The sequence below is a fragment of the Astatotilapia calliptera genome, chromosome 14, assembly GCF_900246225.1.
Source record: "Astatotilapia calliptera chromosome 14, fAstCal1.2, whole genome shotgun sequence".
In the NCBI taxonomy this organism is placed as follows: domain Eukaryota; kingdom Metazoa; phylum Chordata; class Actinopteri; order Cichliformes; family Cichlidae; genus Astatotilapia; species Astatotilapia calliptera.
In genome coordinates, this window is record NC_039315.1 from 38,883,066 (window position 1) to 38,909,264 (window position 26,199).

General features: G+C 39.9%; 1 protein-coding gene across 11 annotated transcripts in view; it reads right to left on the reverse strand.

The window, feature by feature from the left end:
* The window catches only part of myo18ab (myosin XVIIIA b), a 131,826-nt gene that overhangs the window by 52,303 nt on the left and 53,324 nt on the right, over positions 1 to 26,199 (reverse strand). For 10 of the 11 annotated variants that reach the window (XM_026192025.1, XM_026192024.1, XM_026192028.1 and 7 more), the window contains 12 exons: positions 24,981 to 24,992; positions 22,909 to 23,079; positions 22,639 to 22,729; positions 22,176 to 22,368; positions 21,384 to 21,470; positions 17,959 to 18,100; positions 17,689 to 17,848; positions 16,595 to 16,781; positions 15,717 to 15,921; positions 15,338 to 15,447; positions 10,097 to 10,162; positions 2,552 to 2,680 (listed from right to left, as the gene is read on the reverse strand). In XM_026192025.1, the coding sequence (XP_026047810.1) occupies positions 2,552 to 2,680; positions 10,097 to 10,162; positions 15,338 to 15,447; positions 15,717 to 15,921; positions 16,595 to 16,781; positions 17,689 to 17,848; positions 17,959 to 18,100; positions 21,384 to 21,470; positions 22,176 to 22,368; positions 22,639 to 22,729; positions 22,909 to 23,079; positions 24,981 to 24,992 (1,553 nt within the window). The remainder of the gene's footprint in view (positions 1 to 2,551; positions 2,681 to 10,096; positions 10,163 to 15,337; positions 15,448 to 15,716; positions 15,922 to 16,594; positions 16,782 to 17,688; positions 17,849 to 17,958; positions 18,101 to 21,383; positions 21,471 to 22,175; positions 22,369 to 22,638; positions 22,730 to 22,908; positions 23,080 to 24,980; positions 24,993 to 26,199) is intronic. The other variant, XM_026192019.1, reaches the window with a different exon arrangement.

Sequence of the window (26,199 nt, forward strand, 5' to 3'; positions counted from 1 at the left end):
TTTTGTTAACAATATCCATTCAATGTATGTTTTATGGGTAAGCAGATTGGATTTAATGTGTCTTTAAAGTTTATTCACAGGGCTGTGATGCTGGATTTGACTGATGTCTATCACTTTCACTTTTCATTCTTGTAATTTTTAGAACTCTAGTGCAAATCCAGCATTTCTTACTGCTCCTTTACAATACAAGCACTGAAGTGATGAAATGCTGGGTAACTTATTGAGAAGATAATTTAGACATATGTGATTGTGATGATATGAACTTGTCAAGGCATCCTAAGTTGCATTAGAAGACAAACTACAGTGTGAGCCATTTCCTCTTATCTGCTTTAAGATTTCAACCAAGTCTGAGACTCTCCAGGATGCCTATGAACAGCGCACTAGAAACAAACTATTTACGACGGCGTAAAAGAAATGTGCCCAGTTCTACATCAATTACATGAGATTACTGTTTGCCACAAGAGATGAGGCTCAAACTGAGTTCTTTGGGGGATAACATGAAAGCCAAACGCCCTTGAAAAGTCTTTTTTGTTGGCAGCCCTGAGACCAGTGCTGCAAGACAGGATAAAATGAAATGGTAATGAAAGCTTAATCTCCACACACACATATACACTTACCACAAATACAAACACTGTGTACCAAATTAACTTTGAGTACACATGAGAAAAGTTTCACAAGCAGCATGATCACTTCTGTAAAGCTACACATGAAGTCAACAGATCCCCACGTGTATTTTGCGAGACAGCACCAATGTTTCCCACTTGTCAGGTTATTATTTTACACACATGCACGCGCAAGCGCGCGCACGCATGCAGAGAAGAAAAGGACTAAAGCACAATCATCCAAACAGGTAACTTGTAACACATCCTTAAAGCTTCTTTGTAGCAACCTAAACACATCTAAACTCGAACTCACTTTTATTTCAGGGGAACTGTCAAATAATAATGAAATCCCATGACGGTCTTTTAATTGAAACAGGGGCAACTGTAGCTCAGGCAGTAGAGCAGGCAGTCTACTGATTATAAGGTAGGTGCAACAATCTCCGGCTCATCCAGTCCAAGTGCTGAAGTATCCTCGGATCCCTGATCAGGATACTTATTCCCAGACGCACTCCCCCGATGCACCCATCAGATTGTGTGTGTGAATGTTAGATACAGCATTTAGGCGTAGATAACAGTGCTGTCTGAATGTGATCGAGTAAATACGATTTTTAGTAGAAAACACTTTGAGTGCTCAAGTGAAGTAGCAAGGCGCTACAAATACTAGTATAATTTACCATTTAGAAAACTCTAGTTTTCTAAATAGACTTTTTTGTTTTTTAATATTTGTATTTTAATATTATCACACCTGCTTCTGGACAATGAATTTTTAAGGTACTAGTATTGTACCATTTAAAATAAATATATATGTATAAAAAATGCAAAATCATACTTTTGTTGTATAGACATTGCCTTGGTTTGTCTTTTAGTCAGTTGGGTTAACGCTTTTATGCATGTTTTTAACCCCAAAATTGGGTTTTATCTGTCAGACATGTTCTGTCCCTTACCTCAAGAGTCACTGCTACTCTTTGCCTTCAACACCAACTTCTGACACAACTAAGTCTGAGACTCTGTCCAATGCCTATAAACAGCACATCAGCAACTAGCTATTTACAATGACATGAAAGAAATTAACCCAGTTCCAGTCTACATCAATTATACGAGATAACTGTTTGCCATAAAAGCTGGGGCTCAAACCGAGGCCTTGAGGCAATAATAGCCATGGCTGCACTTGTGGCTCCTTACTGGTTGGCCCTGATGTCTCCTCGGGGACTGATGACATCCAGTGTTTGTTTTTTAAGAGGATTACCAGGAGGGCATTTCCAGAAGGATGTTAACACATGGCTGCTCAAGATTATGATTGATTATGTGTTTTTTATTGCCTGTAATGTCCTAATAGTTCTACTCATTCTGGATTCAAAGTCAATGTCAGGAATCAAGCTTTTTGTGGTTATAGTGAAGTAAAATAATAAGGTCATACCAATGAGGCATAAAAGGTACAGACAGATTAAAGGGGTATTCTGCATCTCCAGTTTCTTCAGTTCCTTTCCTTAAAGTTTTCCTCCTAACCTATCATCTATCTACCTGACAGAAGTCACCTATAAGGAATATAATGCCAAATCCCAACAACAGTCACCTCAAAGGTATGTAAATGCAAATGCAGAACAAAACGAAACACAATCAAAAATGAAAAATGAAAATGGAGGGGGGAAAGGTGATAAAAGGTATGAGAATGACGTCACACAGTCAGTAATCGATACTGGAATGGTTAAAGAAGACACTATGATGAAGTCACAGTGGGAAAGAGTAGCTGACTGAGAGCTGTTTCTTTGGCAGTTGCTCACTGGAGATGCATGATCACAAAAATCATCCGAGCAGCAGGGGGAAAGCCAGTATATTTACAAATGGCAAATATACGACATATCTTTTTTGCAAGTCATCAGTGCTGTGTTGGTCAGATTTCAACACGTAATTCCTAACTTTTTAAATGCCAAATGATAAAGTAGTCCTACCTTTCTCTTCTTGAACGCCTGTCTGGCTAAGTATCCCCTGCAAGCAGCCTGGAAGAGAGAAATGTTCCTCCTCGTCTGGAAATCTCGCTGCTCCTCCAGTCTGGACAGAATCCCTGCTCTGAAGAACACCTGCAGAAGGACAAGTAGAGTTAGAAGAGTGTCACATATACTGGCTCTCTCCTTTATTTTCTCACATTATTAACTCTCTGAAGTTAATAGTTCAAGTTCAAGTAAAGTGCTGTTAAAAACTATTTGCTCTAATTTTTTTAATTTTTTTCCCATGATCTGTCATTTATTCTTAAAAATCAAGTACATCACATAAAAGTTACAGAGTTCAGTATTCATCACAAAAGGGGTACTCCGGATGATCAATCCACATCAGCAACTCAACAAACCGAATATTTTTATTCAGTGCTTCAATGGCTTTTATTTCTTCCTCAGTCAGTGAAAAATCAAATATCTGGAAGTTGTGTTTGATCCGCTCAGCTTTGAAGCTCTTTGGGATCATTACAACTCCTCTCTGTATGTTGAGGCGCAGGGCCACCTGGGCACTACTTTGGTTGTACTTTTTCCCCAATGGATACAAGCACCTCATCGCCCAGCAGAGGAGGACATTTCAAATTCACCCAAGATGCATCTCTAGAGGAGCCAGTTTGGCAATAGCTAACAATCATGATGTCATTCTGACGACAGTACTCTAGAAGTTTTGGTTGTCTGAAATATGGGTGGCATTCGACCTGGTTGGATACGGGTTTGTGTTTGAGACCAGGTTGCTCTAATTTTAATATTAGAAAAAGATAACCAGAGTAATTAGAAATAAATGTAGTTTATTTGTGTAAACTTTTGTAAATGTAGCACTTTTTAAAATGATGACTTCATGTGTTCAAGGAAAAAAGCTGTTCAAAGCAACAATTTGCATATTAATGATAAAGAAACTGACCTCACAGCCCATCGTTTGTCAGTTGGGCTAGTTTTAGTCATTAATCAAATGTACTCTTTATAATGAAGGGTAAACCTGCAGCCAGCTGAGACTGAAGAAGTCACTTGGTGGATTGACTAAATGTTTCTTCTAGAGATGGCACGATACCACTTTTTTATGTCTGATACCGATATCATAAATTTGGATATCTGCCGATACCGATATGAATCCGATATAGTGTTTTTTAATCAATAAAACAGTTTTTTTAATATCTTGCTGCATTTTGTATAAGTTCATACTCAAGTTTAAATAAACAACACTAAAGCTATTCTGTTATACCTGTATGTAAAAAATACACTGCACACAAAATATGTCATAGTTCAGCAAAACTGATCAATCTAATGAACTTAAACCTGCTCCATCCTCCCTATTCTGGTATTTTAAAGAGCACTTAGCAGAAATATTAAGCAACCTAACTAATAGGGTTGCAAACTCCCAGCAAAAAAAAATAGGGAACCACCCTCCACCTAATGATGCTTAATCGACTTAATCAACTTTAATTTGATGCAGTGTGAAAAAAAATGCACAGAAATCAATAATTTTTGAAGAATAATTAAATAGATTCAACATCTTTCTGCTACAGAATGGCAGACTGCACAGATGGTACCTTCCCAAAGGAAAAAGTACTATAGCTTACTAGGGTATATTAGACTTAACAGTTACTATATACAGTAATGGACTTCTATACATTTTACATCAGATTAAAACTTTGGGTGTAAGATTCAGATAATTATTTATTAAAAGCTAGACATTTTAAATGAGAATAAGAAAGAAAAGTATGTCTTTGTGCCCCTTTTCCCAGTTAATGCCCTATCGGCCCCCCTGGCTAAACTTTGCCAGATCCGTGCTGCTGTTGTTCAGCCGCTGGTTTCCTCTTTCTGGTCCAAAGTGGGCCAAAAACAAACAAGAGAGACGGACTCGCAACAGAAAAGCCGATCAGCTGATCATTGATCAGGTTCATGATTGAAGTAGCAGCAGGAGAGGGAGGGAGAGAGGCAGTCGCTCCATATATCGGTTGTTAAGCTTAACGCGGGAATGCTTTACAAACATTCAGAGATGAACTTACACACTTGCTTCACTTCTCTCTGGGATAACTTCCTCGGAGATGAAATGCTGGTTTGGTAGCGAGGCTACAAACACACACAGCCGCTCTATCACGTGATGCATACTGCTCCGACGTGCTACGGTTATGAGCCAAGTTACGCCGTGTCGCAAGTTTTGTGAGGTGCTTTTTTGATATTTAATGGATCGGATTACATTTTTTATTTCTCTCCGATATCCGATCCAGTAATTTACGTCAGTATCGGACCGATACCGATACGTAATATCGGATCGGTCCATCTCTAGTTTCTTCCACTGACAACGCTAACTCCAGATGAACAGAATAGACTTTCTGGGACATTGCTTTGTGCACTGGTGCACAGTCATGTTGGAACAGAAGGAGACCATTACCAAACTGTTCCCACAAAGTTGGGAGCATGAAATTATCCAAAATGCCTCGGTGTGCTGAAGCATTAAGAGTTCCTTTCACTGGAACTAAAACAGCAGTTTAAAGAAATTATTAAAAACCCTAAATTACAAATAACAGTTATGCCCATGATGAGTATATGTAATTCTGCAATAATCACTGTGTGGGTACCTGCGTTATAGTTCAGTGAGGTGATCTACTATGATTTTGGGTCCAAGTCAAAATTTGCAGCCCAGCTGGGCAACTGCTATAGTTTTGTTTGGGGTTGTTTTGTTTTTTTATATAGTGGTTTAATGAGCAGTAGGTTGTTCCTCATCCAGTTGCCTGTGAGCTATGTTTACTGCCAGAGGGAAAAACAACAACAACATTTGTTCAGGGCTTATAGCAAATTCCAGAGTATCAAAGAATATTATGGTGAATTACTTTTGTTTATGTTTGTGGAGCTTTATAGATTTCTACAAATACTGATATTTTGTGTAAAATGGCATTGTGCAGGCCTTTTCCCTATACGCCAATCTAACAGTTTTAAATACTGCCTTACTGTTGTTGTGGCTATAGATGCTGGTGGGAAAATGAAGTGGCTAAGGTATAAAAAGCACAGAAATGCTTTTTCCACTCCCCAAAAATGGATTCGGGTACCACAAATCAATTCTGCTCCAGTGGGATTTTCTATCGTGGGAAGATGATGTCTAACTAGCCTGGAAGCAGACAACACATGCGGCAAACATGAACAGCTATGCTCCTCAGAGACCCTTGTGTCAGTGTGGGAATGGTTTAATACTACCATGCAGAGAGCTACAAAAAGTTTGGCATTGCACACCAGGGACAGGTTGGCAGCAATACCTGCACAGCCCACAAATCTTGTGTTACTGCTAATTCCTCCAGGCTGATGAGAGTCCAAACACAACTAATGTCAAAAGTCTGTGTGATTTGCTTTAATTTTAGATGGCGGGACATGTGACTTGTTAGAAAATACTGAGAAAGACAATGCTAGTATTAAGACCCTCAGTCTCTTAGATGAAATGTAATATTATTATTTATTTAAATTATTAAAATCGGGGGTGGAGGTGGGGGGCTGGGATCATACCATTATGCAAAAGATTTAAATGGTAAATGGTAAATGGCCTGTATTTATATAGCGCTTTACTAGTCCCTAAGGACCCCAAAGCGCTTTACATATCCAGTCATCCACCCATTCACACACACATTCACACACTGGTGATGGCAAGCTACATTGTAGCCAGAGCCACCCTGGGGTGCACTGACAGAGGCGAGGCTGCCAGACACTGGCGCCACCGGGCCCTCTGACCACCACCAGTAGGCAACGGGTGAAGTGTCTTGCCCAAGGACACAACGACCGAGACTGTCCAAGCCGGGGCTCGAACCGGCAACCTTCCGATTACAAGGCGAACGCCCAACTCTTGAGCCACGATCGCCCCATTAAGGGGGACAGATGTTCCGAAGACAACAAGTGTAGTGGTACAAGCCAAGTACACAGAGAGACGGCGAGCTGGATTTAAATGCAAGCGTGTTGGGAAAAAGTGAAGAAAGGAGCTAAAATGTAAAATGAGCAGCATCTGGCTGCATTTCAATGATATTGGAGACTGTCTGAAGTGATATCCACTTTTATATTCAGCCATTTTCCATGGTGGAGGATAAAAGGTTTCAAACATATCCAGGCCTTAAACCTCATATGTGTTCTCCTAAGTTACAGTTCAGTATTGAATATTACACAAAATAAACTATATACAAAGTGTCTTTGAATATCTGCATGTAGCACAGAGCCATGGCTCAGGGTCTAAATGAGTCTCATAGGCCAGAATGTGCTTGAAGTTATTTATAATTCTTAACTTGTTTGAACTTCTGCTCACCACAAACAAGCACAAGCAGAAACTTTGGCCTTTTAACCGTTTTGTTTGTTTGTTTGTTTGTTTTCTTAAGTCTTACAGTTTTTCCTACTGATAAAATGCTCTCATATGGCCATTCATACTACACAAAATAATTAGGCATTAAAAATTTAAATGACAGAAAAGTTTCTGTTTTTCCACTTTCTATAGAAATTTCTGGTTTTTACGATTACAAAAAAACCTGAACAGTCTGGGCAATCAGCTGCAAGAATTTTTGCCGTAACCTTTCACATCTATTACTTACAGTTTAAGTCCAAAGATGCGTGCCTACAGATTTCTTTCCTTGTCACAGCAGCTTTTTCTTCCTCATGTAGAAAAACAGTTAAATAAGTAACTTCTTTATACTGAATGGGAAGTTTCACTGGTCTGGCCCACTTAAGGTCAAAGTGAGCTGTACGTTGCCCGCCATGTAAAATGAGTTTGGCACCCCTGACATAGACCATGTTAGGCAGGTGTTATTATTTAACACAGACAAACGTTAGCTGGAAAATGTACCTTTAATTATCAACAACATCTCTTAGGCAAGTCATTGCTCTCTTCACTGCCATTTTTTAAGTGTGCCTGTCTTTCTTGTATTTCCATCTGACTCTGATTAAAAAAAAATAACATACACAAATATATATATAGTAATAATATATAGTAATAATATATATATATATATATATATATATATATATATATATATATAATTCTATAATAACATAAATAATAATATGTAGTGATATAACGTAATGTGTTTAACTAAATTTATCCTGTTGTGTTATTATTCTGTGATGTGAAGTGCTGCTTCACCAAGCTACCTTCTTCATAAAGGAGAAGTGGCACTCCATTCTTTGAGGACACAATTTTTGTTAGCATCTTTAAAGAGACTAATGTTTATTGAATTCAGAAATCTGACCTCAACTCCATTTACCATTTATGGAACATTTGCAAAGCCAAACACTTTCAGCAGTAGGGATGGGTATCAAAACCCGGTTCTTGTTGAGAACCGGTGTTTCAATTCCTTGGAATTTTTTGCCATTTTTGCAAACGATTCTCTTATTGATTCCAGTCGCCCCGAATGACGTCACCGCGTTGCGGAGCGTCATTTACCTGGCAGGAAACATGGCAGCTCAAACGCTCAAAAGTTTGGTTATACTTTACGAGAACGGCTGACAACAGGGCAACTTGCAATACTTGCAAAGTAGATATTTCATTTAAGGGAGGAAACACTACGAATATGCAAAAGCATTTGCTCACAAAACACACGATGACCTTTAATAAATGTCATGTTTTTAATTCCGCTCCGGACTCGTGAATCTCAACCCAGCAGCAGCGGTAACGTTTGCACGTCCTCTCCCGTTAATGCGGCAGGTAAATAATCAACTAACAGTGCATATTATGTTAGCGCGATCTGCCTTATTACAAAACCTGCCATTACTGTGCATTTAGGTGACCATGATGAGAGAGACAGACAGAGTCTGGCTCAGATGCTGGCAGTTCTCACTGCAGTCTACCGGTAGCGTCTCCTTTCAGGCCAGGACAGACGAATGTCACCGAGCAGTGACTCAGTTTGTGGTCAAAGGCTTGCACCCATTTGCCACAGCAGATGCCCCCGATTTTCGGTAAGTGTTTAATTGTAGGCAGGGACATTACTGGATATTCTTGTGTAATTGCTACTGAATAATTTATGTTATGCTTTGTTATTGCTACAGAAGAATATTTATTTTATTATTTTACATTTACAATTTTTTTTCCTGGGGATCCTGTGACACCCCACTGAAGAGCCGTAGGCTGGAACTCTTAAGATCTCACTGTTGGGTTTGTAAGACCATGTTACTCCTAAATTTCTATCTTGTTCAAAGAGAAGATATAAAACTAAGTTCTAAGCTAACCGACCTTAGTGTTCTCCTTTTTTAAAAAGAATCGATAAAGAATCGAATCGTTAAACAGAATCGAAAATGGAATCGGAATCGTGAAAATCTTATCAATACCCATCCCTATTCAGCAGTATAAAAAAGTCTTTGTAACATTGCCACATCACCCTGGGATAAAACTGATTATCATGTTTAATGTCTTTATCAAGTCCATCTAGCTCAAGTGTTGCAGTAATTTAACAGAACTGATACTGTCATCTGGAATTAGAAACTGTATTTACTTATCTTCACTGACCTTCGGATCTAACTGTACATACTTTGTAATTGTTAATATAGAAATATGGGGAGCGATGGATGAGTAATATAGAGTATTTATCAGATGTTTAGTTAAGTATTATAGGAGTAGGCCGGTTGGAGAGTAAGTGGCCCACAGACTGGGCCACTTACTCTCTAAATGGGAAGCTGGTGCTTTACTTTCCCACATGAGCTGGTTGGACACCTTTGTGTTTCAACTGTCAGTAAAAACATTACAAAACAAGAGGCATTACCAATGTTACTGATATGAAAACCACAGATTAAAAGAAAACTTTGGTACTAAAAAGTTAACTTTGGGAATGTAGTGGTCAAACTCTGAAGCAAGGTCAAACATTCTGCAATATCTGCCAAGGCCCAGACTGTTCTTTATTCCGCAGACATTCACAGATCTAATTAGCAAAAACTGCCTGCCCTTTTCCTTGTGATTAGCTGCACTTTATCCTCAACAGTCTGGCAGTGTTTGACTGCTGCTTGGCAAGATACAGAGAGTGCAGAAAATATCACCTCTTGCCCCCAAAAAGAAAAAAAAAAGAGAATTAGAACTAGTGAGGATACATGTGGAAGTGTGAAGACTTTGTCACTGCAGAGGAACAAAAAAGAAACAGAGAGCCTGTCGCCCCTTTTGCTCGACAAGCTAGTGAGTAGAATGAAAATGTGTTCTAATTATCTGTTTAACTGCAAGGGCCAAAGCATAAAAAGGTTTTTGAATTTGAATACTTTTTCTTGCTCTTTCACAGCAACACAAAGCAGCAACAGCCAGACGACAAGCTGATCAACATCAGTGTAGAAAGTGATGATGAAAACCCACAAAAATCTCATTTTCAACAACAAATGTAAAGACAACAAAGAAGAAAGAACTGGATTTTAGGATTGCAATAAAAAAGAGGGGCGTCTGAGGATCACCACAAAAAGAATTAGTACTGTGAAGGAAATGTTGAGTTTGCAATAACAGGAAAACTGCATTAACTCATAAGCAGAAGTACATTGAGATGAAAAGTGTATGCATTAGGGAAAACTCACCCTGCTTAGCCCCATGTGGTAGTTACTCTTCTCCAGCTCCAAAGACTCCAGTAACTCCTCCACTGCCTGGAAACGAGCAGAACGAACACTCATTAGATAAACAACCCAATCGCTCTGTGTCCGGGCCTTACCTATGTCTGGTCATGTGACCTGGCTCCTAAAAATGATGCAAGTTACGTGCCATAGCAACAAACACCAATCCACTCTGGAATCAGCTAACACAAGCACACACATACCTCGATGTCCCTAAAAAGGAAACAGACTACAAGGTTTGAAAAGTGATGCTACACACTACATTTGGTAAACGTGTCATTAAATGTACAGTGGGGGAAATAATTGTTTGATCCCCTGCTGAATTGGAAAGTTTGCTTATAAAGAAATGATCAGTTTCTAACTTTTATGGTGGTTTTTATTTTAGGGGAAAAACACAGAACAGCAACCTAAAATCCAGACAAAAGGAATTACATTTAAGTTACAAACTGATTGGACCACTCCACTTCACATGAACTCGCTAAATCTTTTAGGTTTCTTGGCTGCCACTCAGCAACTTAAAGCCTGCTTCAGCTCCATCCACAGATTCTTTATACAACTGAGGTCTGGAAACTGAATAGGGTACTGCATGACCTTAATGTGCTTCTTTGGCAACTCTCTTATTGTCTTTGCAGTATGTGTTTGATCACTGTCAGAAAACGGCTGAGTTGATGCCATAGAGTTCAATTTTGGTTTCACGTTTTTTAACAAGCGTTCTCTGAATCATCTAGAGTGGGGCAAAAAAGTATTTAGTCAGCCACCGATTGTGCAAGTTCCCCCACCTAAAATGATGACAGAGGTCAGTAATTTGCACCAGAGGTACACTTCAACTGTGAGAGACAGAATGTGAAAAAAAAATCCATGAATCCACATGGTAGGATTTGTAAAGAATTTATTCGTAAATCAGGGTGGAAAATAAGTATTTGGTCAATAACAAAAATACAACTCAATACTTTGTAACATAACCTTTGTTGGCAATAACAGAGGTCAAACGTTTACTATAGGTCTTTACCAGGTTTGCACACACAGTAGCTGGTATTTTGGCCCATTCCTCCATGCAGATCTTCTCGAGAGCAGTGATGTTTTGGGGCTGTCGCCGAGCAACACGGACTTTCAACTCCCGCCACAGATTTTCTATGGGGTTGAGGTCTGGAGACTGGCTAGGCCACTCCAGGACTTTCAAATGCTTCTTACGGAGCCACTCCTTTGTTGCCCGGGCGGTGTGTTTTGGATCATTGTCATGTTGGAAGACCCAGCCTCGTTTCATCTTCAAAGTTCTCACTGATGGAAGGAGGTTTTGGCTCAAAATCTCACGATACATGGCCCCATTCATTCTGTCCTTAACTCGGATCAGTCGTCCTGTCCCCTTGGCAGAAAAACAGCCCCATAGCATGATGTTTCCACCCCCATGCTTCACAGTAGGTATGGTGTTCTTGGGATGCAACTCAGTATTCTTCTTCCTCCAAACACGACGAGTTGAGTTGATACCAAAAAGTTCTACTTTGGTTTCATCTGACCACATGACATTCTCCCAATCCTCTGCTGTATCATCCATGTGCTCTCTGGCAAACTTCAGACGGGCCTGGACATGCACTGGCTTCAGCAGCGGAACACGTCTGGCACTGCGGGATTTGATTCCCTGCCGTTGTAGTGTGTTACTGATGGTGACCTTTGTTACTGTGGTCCCAGCTCTCTGCAGGTCATTCACCAGGTCCCCCCGTGTGATTCTGGGATCTTTGCTCACCGTTCTCATGATCATTTTGACCCCACGGGATGAGATCTTGCGTGGAGCCCCAGATCGAGGGAGATTATCAGTGGTCTTGTATGTCTTCCATTTTCTGATGATTGCTCCCACAGTTGGTTTTTCACACCAAGCTGCTTGCCTATTGTAGATTCACTCTTCCCAGTCTGGTGCAGGTCTACAATACTTTTCCTGGTGTCCTTCGAAAGCTCTTTGGTCTTGGCCATGGCGGAGTTTGGAGTCTGACTGTTTGAGGCTGTAGACAGGTGTCTTTTATACAGATGATGAGTTCAAACAGGTGCCATTCATACAGGTAACGAGTGGGGGACAGAAAAGCTTCTTACAGAAGACGTTACAGGTCTGTGAGAGCCAGAGATTTTCCTTGTTTGAGGTGACCAAATACTTATTTTCCACCCTGATTTACGAATAAATTCTTTACAAATCCTACCATGTGGATTCATGGATTTTTTTTTCACATTCTGTCTCTCACAGTTGAAGTGTACCTCTGGTGCAAATTACTGACCTCTGTCATCATTTTAAGTGGGGGAACTTGCACAATCGGTGGCTGACTAAATACTTTTTTGCCCCACTGTAGATCATAGGTGTCAAACTCTGGCCTAATTACATTTGGCCCGCGAAGCCATACCAAATTACTATCAGAGCTGGCCTACTGGTATTATACAGCTAATATATATATTGTTTAGTATTAAGCTTTGCTTGTTCCATATTCAGTTTTTCAGCAAAACGTGTTTGAGTCCATAAGAAGAGATTCATTCTTATATCTGGAGGAATAAATATATTTCAATAAATATTAACGTTAGCCCGCGACTTTGTTCTAGTTTTGAATTTTGGCCCACTGTGTATTTCAGTTTGACACCCCTGATCTAGATGTTCACTGTTAAACTGTATATGTACCTTCTTGAGCAGGGGACCTTGCTGGCGTTGCAAGATTTCAATCCATTACAGCATGGTGTGTTACCAACAAGGTTCTTGGTCACTGTGTTCCCAGCTGCCTTAGATCACTAACAAGCTCCAAGCTTTGGACTGATCTACCACCTTTCTCATGATCATCCCCACCCCATGAGATACGATAATCATCCCTCCTCTATCTGGAAAGATGTCCATTTTAGATTTCTTCCATTTACAAATAAAATAGTTGGAGTTCTGTATTGCTGCATTAAAATAAAACTGCAGTAAAAATTAGATACTGTTCTTGTTTTTCTCCTCTGTTTTTTTGGTAAGGCAACAGCAAGGGCTCAACATCTAGTAACTGTTTCCCCCACTGTAAGAGCCTTTGAGGGAATCTATTCTGAGAACTCTTGGAAAAACTACCTTTATTTCATGCACATATCTGTTTTGTGAAATTCCCGAACAATTGCAAGACAAGATTAATGTAATTACAGGACTTTTGCAGTAATTAAGGAAGAAGCGTTCCTCTTAAAGAAGGGTTTTAGGTCCTCGGTATTTTTGCGATTTCTTCACTGAACACCTCAGTAACTCTTCTTTTCAACCATTCTGTTGTTAATTTACTCATCAGACTAAAACTTCAGATCTCAGATCATCATGATTATGTTTTGGAGTTGATGAATTAAAATTTGTTCAAAAACCAAAAATGCTCAAATTTAGTCTCAGAACATTTTCCCTGACGTGAAGTGGAACTAGACACAGTGGTCTTTTGGAAACGTAGGCTTTTCAATTGCATACGGTCCCTTTATTGCAACAGTCTTGAATTTGATTTGAAGTGTTGTATAAAAAAGTACAAAAATTTGCAAATTCCTAGTTTATTCAGATCCTGTGTGTAAGCGTGACTTTGAACAATCACATTGCATTTTATAATGCAGGAAAACTTAATTTCAACCCACAAAATTAAGCTGCCATGAAAAACAATATTGTTATTAATATTGTAGCTTCAGTTTTCAGCTTTTTTGGAAGCATCCTTTTTTTTTTTTGGCTGCCTCTTGTGTTTCACAAGAAGCTGACAGACAGATATATCTATCAGGCAGGTATGAAACTGGGATCTGATTGTAAAAGATGTTTCATACCAGGCATTCTAGACCATGGAACCTCTCAAAGGAGGAAAACAATAGTAACAAACTTTAGAGAGAATTAAGCTTCTCAGGGATGATGCATTAAATTTCTCCCCTGCTGTTTGCCTGTTTGATCTGAAAAGCTCTTGGCAGGCGTACCATATGGACACTGACAACATGGCTACATCATGCTGTCTTAAGAGGAGCAGACAGTACTGGGCTATAGCAGGAGAAAAATGGGGGCTTTTGTTTGGCAGAGACAAACCGTCCGACAGACTCAGCAAACCAAACCCTCTCTCTCTTGCTTTCTCCCTCTGTGAAAAAAAAAATTGTATTATCGTCCAATTAAATCTGGCTAAAGTAATCTATCTCACACCAACGCCTTCCATCCATCTTCCTTTTCAAATAAAGAGACCTGCGTAGCATTAGTACTCTTTGAGTGGGATATCCTCTCTAAGCTCATCTTCAAGAAACTTTGAGCCTCCTCACTGCCAGTGTAGTATAGAGCAGTGTAAAGGAGCACGAGATTTTACACATCTGTCCTTGTTTAAGTTTTTTTTTTCTTTTTACAAAACAAAACAAAATGTTGATTCTTAGAAAACAGATTCTGCACCTTTTGAGACAAGACATGAGGTACAGAGGATCTTAATGTAGATATGTTTTCTCACAGTATCCTCGTAAGACTAATCACACCTTAGTGCAAAAATGCTATATACTCGCTAAATAAATGTAGGGAAGACATTAATCATATGCCCGGGGATGTTCCTAAACTGTTCTGCCACCTATACAAAAGAAATTGAAAGATAACGAGACAAAAAAGACACAAGGGAATGGATGGGAAGACAGAGAGAAGAGGAAACAAAGAACTGTTCCCACCATCAGTAATTATTCAGTACAGTGGCTGAATGCTGCCATCCCCCACAATTATAATTAATTATACACAAGAGCGGGAGAGCCAGGACAGTGGTAAGAGAAGAGGAAGAATAAATGGATTGTGTTCACAGACTCAAGTGTGGAGGGCAAAGAGGGAAACACTGCATGTCCAGACTTCATCCTTTCTACACTGTACGTGATTTTGTGGTGTGAAAAAAAGACAAAAGATATCCCCATGAGTAAGTATTTCACTTACAGGCAAAAGACTCACAAGAACATAAATGATCAATCTGAAAGTAACATTTCCTGTTATTTACACCACATCACTTTAACAGTGGATTTCAGGTACTCTTAAATAACCTTACATCTCCCACAATCCTGAGCAAATTTTACAAAACAATTTCCCCTTGTGAATGATTTATTCTGATTAAACCAAGGCAAATGATTACATTGTATCTTAATATACGAACAGCTAAGGATGTTGACAAGAGAGCACTTTTCGTTATATCAGCAGTCACAGTCCAACTACTCACAGCAGAACTGCAAGTATCATGCTAACTCTGCACTCACCCTCTTCTCATCTGTGACAATGTAGTGGTGGCCATACTTCTTGGTTAGATGAGGTGCCAGAACATCAAAGCGCCTTCGAAACTCAGAGAAAACCATGTGGTCAGGATAACCTAGAGGCAGAGAGGCAGAACAGAGAAGAGAGCACACAAACTCAGAACACCAAAGTTAAAGTAGCATCTGCAGCTGGTGGAAAGGCTAGAACTTTATCAACAGCCAACAGACAGACAATAGTATGAATGTCTATGGGACAGTCTTACATTGGGGTACTTTAACCCCTAACCCCAGATCAAATTAAACTGAAACGTGGTTCTGTCATCAGCATAACAGTGACTGGAAAGAGTGTTGAAATTACATACATATAACACTGCAAAGTAGTTACCTTGCCTGTGGATGCGCAGAGCATCTAGCAGCTTGGATCCTCGGAGCTGAGCTCTCAGGAGGCTCACGTCCAGAGTCATAAGACCCGAGTCAGGGCTCTCTCCATGAGCCATACGGTAATCACCTCCTCCTACTGCCTCTACTTTGGGCAGTAGGCAATGGACGAAGTGAACCTTAGAACGCCGCACCATGTCAATCAGAGCATCCTAAAAATAAAGAGATTATATCAGATATCAGTTTCCAGTTCTAAGACTTCATGCAACAACAAGCTATGAAAATAGTAGAGAGTTAAGCGTCACTGCCTTAACAAGTATTACAAAAGCAACAGAAGGGGGGACTGTTGTCCTACTGGGAGAACTTCAATGTTCATGTAGACAGCGAGACCTGGAGGGGAATGATTGTGAGGAACGGCCTCCCGGATCTGAACCAGAGCCGTGTTTTGTTGTTGGACTTCTGTGCAAACCACAGTTTGTCCATAATGAACACCATGTTCAAACATAAGAGTGTCCATAAGTGCACTTGGCATCAGTACACCCTAGGCCGGAGGTCGAGGATAGATTTTATAATTGTTTCACCAGAGATGCGGCCACATGTTTTGGACAATTGGCTAAAAAGAGGGGCTGAGCTGTCAACTAATCACCAGGTGGTGAGTTGGGTCAGGTGGTGGGAACTGCATGACCTTAATGTGCATATATAGTGAGGGTGCGCTGGGAACGCCTGGCAGAGGCCCCGGTCCACAAGATCTTCAATGCACACCTATGGCAGAGGTGCCATAGGTGTGCAGCTCCATTGCCAAAGCAGCTGCACTGAGCTGCAGCCACAAGGTGGTTGGTGCCTGTTGTGTTTTCGTACCTTTTAACCACACTCTCATCCACTTACCACTTGGAGTTTCACTTGGATACACAGACTCTTCTTCTTGACAGCAGCCACACCTGTAGTGAAGGTTTTCCTCATACTAGTGGCTCGCCGCAGGGCAAGCTGGGAGCTGCCCTCCAGACCGGCGATGGAGCCCGACAACACGGTGGCTCCACTGGCCCGGCCCATGAACAGCGCGCTGATGTTCTTCCTGCAGTGGCAGAAAGATGATAGGGTTTGTACAAATCCACATCACTAGCATCCAAGAATTCACAAGACAATATAAAGAAATCAATCTGATAGCATTAGTGCCATATTATAGTTTTGAGAGCCATATGTTGACAGGCTCCTTGCTGCACTCTTTGGTTCACTCTGTTGCCTCATGGTGTCAAACACTCACCTTATGACTGCTAAAGGTCTGAAACAGATTTTGAAAAGCTGCTAAGTTAGATATTGTCCCTGCAATTTTTGTCTTTTTAGAGCAAATTAATTGCTTTAGCTAGACTATACTTAAGTAGAGTGTGTATTCCCTTTTGCAAGACAGTAAGGCAAATGTTCCCAAGACTTTATAGACAAAGAGCCATTGATTTCATAACCTACAGTACAAAATATATTGACTTCATTCATGGTTGAACTGTGGATTGTAGCAGTAAGATCATACTGGAAACATTTGATTAAACTCTACATTCTTCCCCTTGTCAAGCATATTATGTTTTTTTGAGTGACTGAAACCATAAAATTTACAGACAGACTGAAATGAGTGCATATGAACTAAAGACAAGAGAACACAGAGCCCCCAGAGGTGGAAAGGCAGGCCTAACATGACAGAAACTGAGATAAATCCAGGCAATGCAAGAATAAATTGGGCATTTCTTTCACAAGTTCACATGCAGTGTACTGTAATGTACATTTATATGTTCTCTATATCGGACAAATGTAATTCTATTAGTACAGGACATAGTTTTATTTTCTTCTTACGTAACCAGTTAATTCAAATCCACTACTAGCAACTCCATCAGGGCACGTGCAGCTTAAAAACAACAGCGGTGATGACCAATCACTTCATACATTGTTCTATTAAACTGGATGATGTTCATGTATAGACAGAGGCATCATACTTCTGGGAGTCCTGCAGCAGGGTTGCAGCATTCTGGGCAGCAGGGTTGTGCTTGGCATGGTTCAACCAGCCTTGGGTGTTATACTCCACCCAATTGGTCCCATGGCTGTGGCCCAGCAGGAAGAGGTGGGGCTTCTCTCCTCGCAGAAGTAGATTAGCTCCTGCAACAGAATGGAAATATTCTGCCATGGTGTATCAGTGTTGTCTATTTGTTTCTTCAGAAAGCCTCAACTGATTGCGTTAAAGGACAGCTACGTGTTTGAGTGTTCACCTTTGTTTTCTCCCTGTGCAGAGCCATAGTAGCTGAAGAGTCTCTCCAGCATGGTTTCCTCTGAACCTCCTGGCTGAACAGCCTCCTCCTCCATGAGCCACAGAAGGCCTCGAGCTTCATCTGTCCTGGCTAGAGTACGAACCTGTGATGAACAAAGGCAGGCGAAAATGTCTTTTTTATTTGGACAGATCAAGGAAAGACAATATAGAAATCGTTATCTGTCACTTTCATCAGAGGACAGTGACTGGTACTAAGCAGCCAAATACCTGACAAGAGATGTTTGTGTTTTGCTTTCTTTTTTCAAAAACAAAATAAAGAAAGTAAAAACATTTTTTATTTTTGCTCTCAAGATTAAAGGTTGCTTTGGAGCTGTGGAGTTGACTGTCAGCACCATCATCTGATGTCACTATATAAACATGGAGGCCTTGGGTAGCATGGATTGGACCAATTTCTGTTACTCCTTCAAACCTTAGAGACAGTGAATTTCCACATGGCAAATCTCCACCTACAGTAAGCTGCTGTTGCTCTAGTCAAATTTGTCCTTAAGGTTTGTTCAGCATTTTTCATAAAGACTCAATCAAGGGCATTCTAATGTCCTCCCAAACCTTCAAAGCTGAACACTACAGTACTGATTTAAACTAAAGTGCAAGGATTGGCCCTTTCATTTAATTTTCTACTTTTAAGAAGATTTCCTCCCATCTTTTAAAAATTGTCAGTCACACAAATCAGACTTGAGTGAGCTTTCCAACTGTGCACTGAAAATCATACAGCTCATATATTTAAGTTAGAAGCAAGCAAATAAAACGAATTCTGTGCAAATGCAGAATAAGCCTTCCACAAGCATTTCTGAATGCCTGTCATTCTACTTAGAAATCAATGTTCAATTAATGCTAGTAAATTAGCACCCAAAATCTAACAATATAAAAAGAAAACAGTGCAGCACAAAAGCTTGAGTGATTACTTGGATATAGGCTTTCACAACCTTAACAGCTGATTATAAAACTACTCCTCTTGTCAGTACAAAGTTTAAATCCTGCACTGTTTTGTTAAATTGTTGAATTTGTGGACCTAGCAGAGATGAGGCTTTCTACATAAAAATATGAAACCTGTGCAGACAGGCCGCTTATAATGAAAATACAAAGTTAGCTGACTCTTAAAGGCTTTCCAAATCAAAGAAGAGGCTTAGGATTGTGCTGCTGAAAACACATTATCTGCTAAAGTGTCATTCGAATCACTTACAGAGATTAAAAAGAGTTTGCTGTAATTTGAACAGAGATCACAAGCTAGATGCAAATGCACCACCTGTATTGTTTAATCAAAATTGAGTCACAGTGTGTTTCCATGTCTACTGTTCTTCTGGGTGTCATTAGTAATGCAGCTATTAACTAAAGCTAAAGGTATTGGACAGACTCATATTTGTGTAACACGATGCGGTGCTACCTCAAAAAGATCAACAACATTATTTTAATTCCTCTTCAGATAAATTGAAATAATTTGTTGGTCACTACTTGACATCACACACAAACACAGACACAAAATTATTATGATTCCACTCAAAAGGACAGTGGCAGTGTGGTGTAGTTCCACTGATGGCCTGGTGGAGCACAAGCTGTGTGGTTCAAGCTCACCGAAAGTCTTCTGTAGTTGCTTAAAATCCTTCAAGCTGGTTATGATTAGGAAAAAAGGTACCAGATTATGCACATATGCATCTCGCTGCATATGAGGGCTGTTAGCCACACAGTGGTGAGAATGCCTTTGCAGACCCATGACCTTTGCCAAAACGCCTACAATGGACATGTGGGAGCCTGAAATGTGCCACAGAGCAGTGGAAGATGGAACAAAAAAGGCACCAGAGGCAGAGGACCTTGGTGTTTATGTTGGTGTAATATCTGTACCACCTGATTGTTCAGGATTGGAAACAAGATAAAAGTTTGATCTACAGAGGCCTTGTGACGCTAACACCTTCAGTCTACAGATTCCTTGCCTTGAAAGACCAGGGCAGCTTGACAGAGTGATTTTGTTTGTGGTTGAGCACTGTATTATCTGAGGATGTGTGTACATAATGTGTAAGTCCATCATAAAGGGGATCAGTTGCAGAAACTTCTAAAATCTTTAGTGATTGTAGGTCAGAACATTCACTGTCAATCTAGTCCTAAGAGTTCATTTGAATTCAGTTGAACCATTAGAAACTGACCTCAGATTCACACATGCCAGCAAAAAGGAATCCATTCTGTAGTCTTTGCTGCTAAAGCACCACACTCGCTTTGAAGCTGACACCTGTTTCCTTAATGTTCCAGGTACGGGTTGCCTGGGTAACCATCTAATTTATTTACTACCTAGTCATATGTCAAACAACAGGATCCTGCTCGCGCACTGATAACTGCGTCAACCACTTGCCTGGAGAAACGTATCTCGAGTGGTTATTTTGTTATTTTTCCTGTACGTTGTGTGGCCTCTGGTTGCTGTGAACTGCTTCCAATATGGATGCAGCTTAAAGCATTTCAGCTAATATTTGGGGGATTTGATTGTCTCTAGGTGTCTTGAAAACTAGAACGATCAACAGTTTGGCATGAAAAACAACGTTGCTGATGGTATCAAATGTCAGTTATTATGGTTAACAGACATTTGCTACTCTTACATAATTACAGGTTTGTTGTTCTACTCTCACTTCAAATAAAAATACACACCATTATATAAATCATCTAATACGTTCAACACAGTCCAACACAAAAGGAAGCTGGAATCTAGTACTTGTCTCCATCAAGACTGCAGGACCATCTACACAGACCAAATGCTGCAAATACTTGTACTGCTAACAACACAGACTTTTAGTAAAAAGGGAACCAACGAGTGGAGAGAAAAGGAGACTCTTTCAAGCTTCAAAGAGAAAACACATCACAAATTTGATTCTAATCAATAGTGCTGATCTCAGACAAAATCCTAAAGGAAATGAAAGAAACAGCAAGAAAATATGGAACCAACCATCACAACAAGTTGACAAGCATTTAGGCTAAGCATGCTTTGAAAACTCTTTTATGTTACATCTAATTTCAGTCTCAAGAAGAGTAGGGGGAGTTTTCTGTCCCAGATCTCAGGTCCTCTGGCTTCAGCACATATTGATGCCTGCTTTGCTAGATTGGCCATGGACCTAGAACTATTTGCATTTGCCAGCAGTGATGAAAAGAGCTATTTGCTGGCTCAGTGGTACTCTGGGGTGCTCATTTGGCTACAGCTTCATTTGCATTAATGTCTCCCTGAATAATGACTGAAATTCAGGCCCAGATAAACTGCCCTTGAATCTGGACCTAAATACCTCAATGCTCCACTGAACATAAACACAACTTTAATCTGTGCTGTTAACACAGCATATTTCTCACAACTGATTCCAGGTGAAAGCAAAGCAGAGTGTAGTGAGGGTTGCTTACCAGAGCTTGGGTTGAGGCTTGATCAATAACTGCTACAGACAGTGAGGTGTTGGACTCTATGTCATCTAAAGCAAGTTCTATGTTTTCCTAGATGCAGGAGGGGACAGAAACTCAGGTTAGTAACCTACAAGACATGTACCAGCAGAAGATGAGCTCATAAAAAATAAAAAAAGGAAAATCAAGTGCAGCTGTTCATCTCAATCTTGAAATCAGCAGTTACTAAAGCTATAGATTGGGTTGAGTACATAAAAAGTTTTGGAAATTTCTTAAACTGGACATTTGATTGTTGGGGGTTTTCTCTGCATTATTGTAGGGTCTTTGGTCTGTGCAAGCTTACCTGGAGGAAACCCACACAAGCACAGGGCGAGGCTGTAAACTACACATAGAAATGCTTTTACTGACACCACCAATTTCTCAACATTTGAGTTTTTGTGTATTTATTCAAGTTTTGAAGCTCAATTACTCGTAGAAACCACAGATCTTGATGTGAACCACTTGCATTGGAACTACAGTAGAAGTAGAAATTTTCTAAACCCCGAGTATCCTGTGGATTATCTGGAGTACTGAGGTCAAATTCTTTACTGCTGTGGAGCACCAATGAACTGATCTCCAGTGCATCTAAAATCCTAAAAATTTGAATTAGTTGAGAATTATCGGTACAGGCAGACGCCAGAAAAAATAGACATCTGTGTTTGACTACATGTAATTATTAAGTCGTCCTTAAAATCAGTGCATGAAATATGTATATGTTCTGTCCCTCCCAAGTGTTAAGCTCTGTTGTTCCAGCTGCACCTCCTTGTATCTCTCCAATTCCTTGACAAAGGTCCGTTCATGAAACAGAGTCTGTAGCCTCTCCTGGGTGTAGTTGTGACAGAGCTCTTCAAAAGTGGCTCCCCTCTGCTGATGAGCCAGCCGAGGGTTCTGGAAACCCGGAGTGTCAACGATCAGCAGAGAACACAGAGAGTGCTGACTAGACTTCAGGGCCCTGAGGGACACAGATGCATCAGCAGGCTTTAGTGAAGAAGCTTTGACTAATCAAGCAGTCTGCAGCTTCCCAGTGTCAAAATTATATTTATATACCAATTCATTCTTACAATATTTGAAGGTGAATGTTTTAAATATTTTACAAAAAAAATCTAAAGTGCAGCACTTATCTGGCAAGATGAATTCATGAATGATCTAGCTATTTTATATAAGTCCAAATTGAATATGAATATTGTAGTACTAGAATTTGAGGTAAATGCTGACAGCTAACCTGTTAATAAGGGAGATGACAAGTGTGAAAAGCTCAGAGTAAAGTCCTGATGCCATGGCCTCCAAACACTCCAGAGCTGTGACTTTAGGGCCTGAGAGACAGATGAGATGCACGTTTTATGTTTTTTTCATGAGACTCAGTTTTTAAACAGCAGCTGAAAACAAGCAAAATGTGGTCTGCATCTAAGAAAAAATGATCATATCAACAATGGGAACCCTTTTAGCAATAATTCAACATAAATGGAAATTCCAACGTTTGCAGTATTTTTACCTAAGCCATCACCATGGCTAGCCTCATCTGGTGGTCCTCTGAATGAGGTAGAATGCTGCAGTCCTTTGGCCTGATGCTTAAAAATAGATGAAGATAGCTCCTCCAAGGTGCAGCCCAACAGGTAGGCCGCTTTCTGAGCCCATTCATGACGAGCAAACTGCCGACGTCCCACTACAAGTAAAGCATGAATGAGTTCAAATTCTAAAACAAAGAGCTAGAAGAAGAAAGGCAACGAAGATAACATGTACAGTAAAAATGAAGAGCAAGTGTAAGTATACAATTACTGTAGATCAAAACTACTATTTCTACCGTCTGTTGCAAATTTAGGCAAGATTTCATTTCTGTGACACTCCAGTATCCAAATCCAGTACAACTATCAGCTCTGCTGAGGTTCAGTACAGCTGACAAGACCTCAGACTGTAACTGTTAAAATACAAATTCAATTTCAACGATGGTCCTGGCCTTCTACCTGGTAAACACTTCGCTTGGCACCTCTATTTAACCAAAAGAGATGTTCTCTGCCTTTGACAGGAGTTGTCCCAGATGTGAAAAAACAATGCTGAAAAGTGCAAAAACTGTCAGTTGAAATGAAACGACAACTGAGCTTGAGATTCTGCAGTAATGGAACATTTAGCGCTTCTCTAACGCAGTAACGCAGTCATATCAGCATCTATGATTTAGAGGAGTTCCCTAAAAGGAAATGAATGTTGACTTGATTCTTATACTTGAGTGGGATATCTCTTATATCAAGATTTAACTGCATAATGATAATTCATCTCCTGAAAGTGGCAGAGTGAATGAGAAATTTTCCAGACCCCAACTACTGCCATCAACAAAGGCAACTTTTGTGATGGACTCACTAGAAGGACTAAAAAGTATCTATTCTCTTAATGAAAGATGTCATGAGGTGTACAGTACAGTCTAGTACTGATTTACTGTATAATATCACTTTACCCCATCCAAAACACGACAGCAGACTCCTGAAGAATGTATTATTATAATACCACAACTATACTGTATTATATGCTGTCAACGGCATAGACAAAGAGAGAAAGGCAGCATTTCTTTGTGCAATGTGTAATGCTGAATTAATGCTGAACACTGGTGGCTCTAAAAGTCAACTGGTGAATATCTTGCAGTTGACGTGATGTAAATTATTTTTACTAAAATACTTAAAGTCAGTACAGAATAGTTTCATGTTGACACTTTGCAGCACATACACTGACAGTAAAAATTAGAGACACTTAAATATTTTAATGTCAATAAATGAAATCAATGTTTTAAAAATCTTTAAAATATTTAAGTAGGATCCAGTTATGATCCCACCTTAAACACCAAGAGTCCTCTGCTGTGTGGGTTTTAGCACATCATGTTTGTGTTCTGTCCCCACGACTCCAAACATAAATATGGAAATCTCTACTGTGAGAAACGGAAAAGCTGTGTGAGGCTGGTGTGTTCTTAGATATGTGATGGAGATGACAGCTAATCATGTTTAATCCTAACTCTCAATCTGTTTTTGCACAATTATCTGCAAGAGGAGAGCATCTCCACTTGGTCGGAACCTCAATCAAAGCCAGTGTGTTAGAATAAACCAAAGAATCATGACAACACCAGCGACATACAGCCAATCAAAGCGACACAGAACCAGAGAACCCAACAGGGTCCAGGTTAATCTGGGAAATACAAGGTCTGTGGTAGAGAGCTAAAACACAAACAAGAGATTTGAAAATGTACAAGTTTTACTTTGTTTGTTTCAGAATTGTAGTAGTGTGACAGAAGTCGAATGAGGTGACAGGGGAGGTATGAGAGAGGGCGGTTTAAAGAAACAGTGAAGTTCTGATTTTCATCTTAGAGAAAAGGAAAAGGCGATGCAAGGAGATGGGAGAGCCGTAATGAAGAAAACACAAAAAACACAAGAGAGAAAGAGGAGGAGCAGAAACAATAAAAATGCTAATGGCTGAAGAGAATGATAAAGGCATACAGACAGAAAACAAACAGGAGAGGCTCTGACATAAGGTTTTTTAGGTTAAAAAAAAGGGTCAACAAGTCGTGTGTTGTTTTTTTCCCATTACCTTCATCTCCATCTGTGTTTGATATGGCGCAGCATGCAAACATGCAAGTAAAAAGAGAGGGGGGGGGGGGGTGTTAGAGATAATAGTTTAAGGATTCATCACATCATCACAGACACAGGAAAACATGAACATTAGCATTCAACAACACTGACAACACATCATTATGCTTTGGAACAGCTGGCTGAGAAATGTGACTGATAGCACCCCAAACCCCTGTTTCACACCAGTGGAGAGGAAATGATACTCAGGACTAAAAGAAAACGGTCCAAGCATAAAGAATGTCCTTCAAGTAAAGTCACTGTCAGTGCAGACTATTGACGTTAAAAATTATTCAAGTCACAAAAGACTTTCTATACTATGACTGATGTCACTTTGAAGTAAGTGTGCATTTCAGCAAAAACATGTAAAAAGATGACTTTTACTGTCCCCAGTTTTATGTTGGAGCATCCATCGCCACCTGACATTGAACCCATACGACCCAAAAAACAGAAGGAAACACTTCACACAGCCACCACATTGAGATTGCTGCAATGAGGAGAAAAATCAATAAATACGTGCAAGGGTAATCACTTCCAGTTATGGAGACACAATTTTGCAAATAAATTAAAGTTGGCACTTAAATTGGTAGTGATTGTAAAGTAGTCACATCCAAATATAAAATAAATGTATTCTGTTGCGCTCCATCTTATTTTCTGTGCAGGTATGCTTTCTTTTTCAGACGGCACAATTTTAAAGTTAAGGGACCTTCTACTTATATACAGTAAAACCTCAAATATATGACTAGTGATTAAACTAAAACTCAACTTCAAAAACTGTTTGGATGTCATACATAAAAACAGAACACAATGTAGGATTTGATCAACATACCTGGACTTCTAAAAGTTCTAGGGGAATTAACTGTGGACTGCTGAAACATTTTGGAAAAAGCCACATTAAACGCCATCTAATGGAAAAAATCTGCATTCCCTTTTGCCTCTGTAGTCAGCGTGCCTCTGACTGAGAGCAGTACATTCATATGTCAAACATGACACCTAGTGGCTGGTGGTAGAAAGTAAATTTGACTTAAAAACAATTTTTCTCCCACTTCTGCAAGAAGAATTCACATTTGATGCCTTACAGTTGATTGTAATTTGAACAGAGACATGCTGGCATTAAGTAATCAGGTCAGTGCAGTGCAGAGAAGCTGGGAAAATCAATAAATCAGTTGTTGGGAAACTTG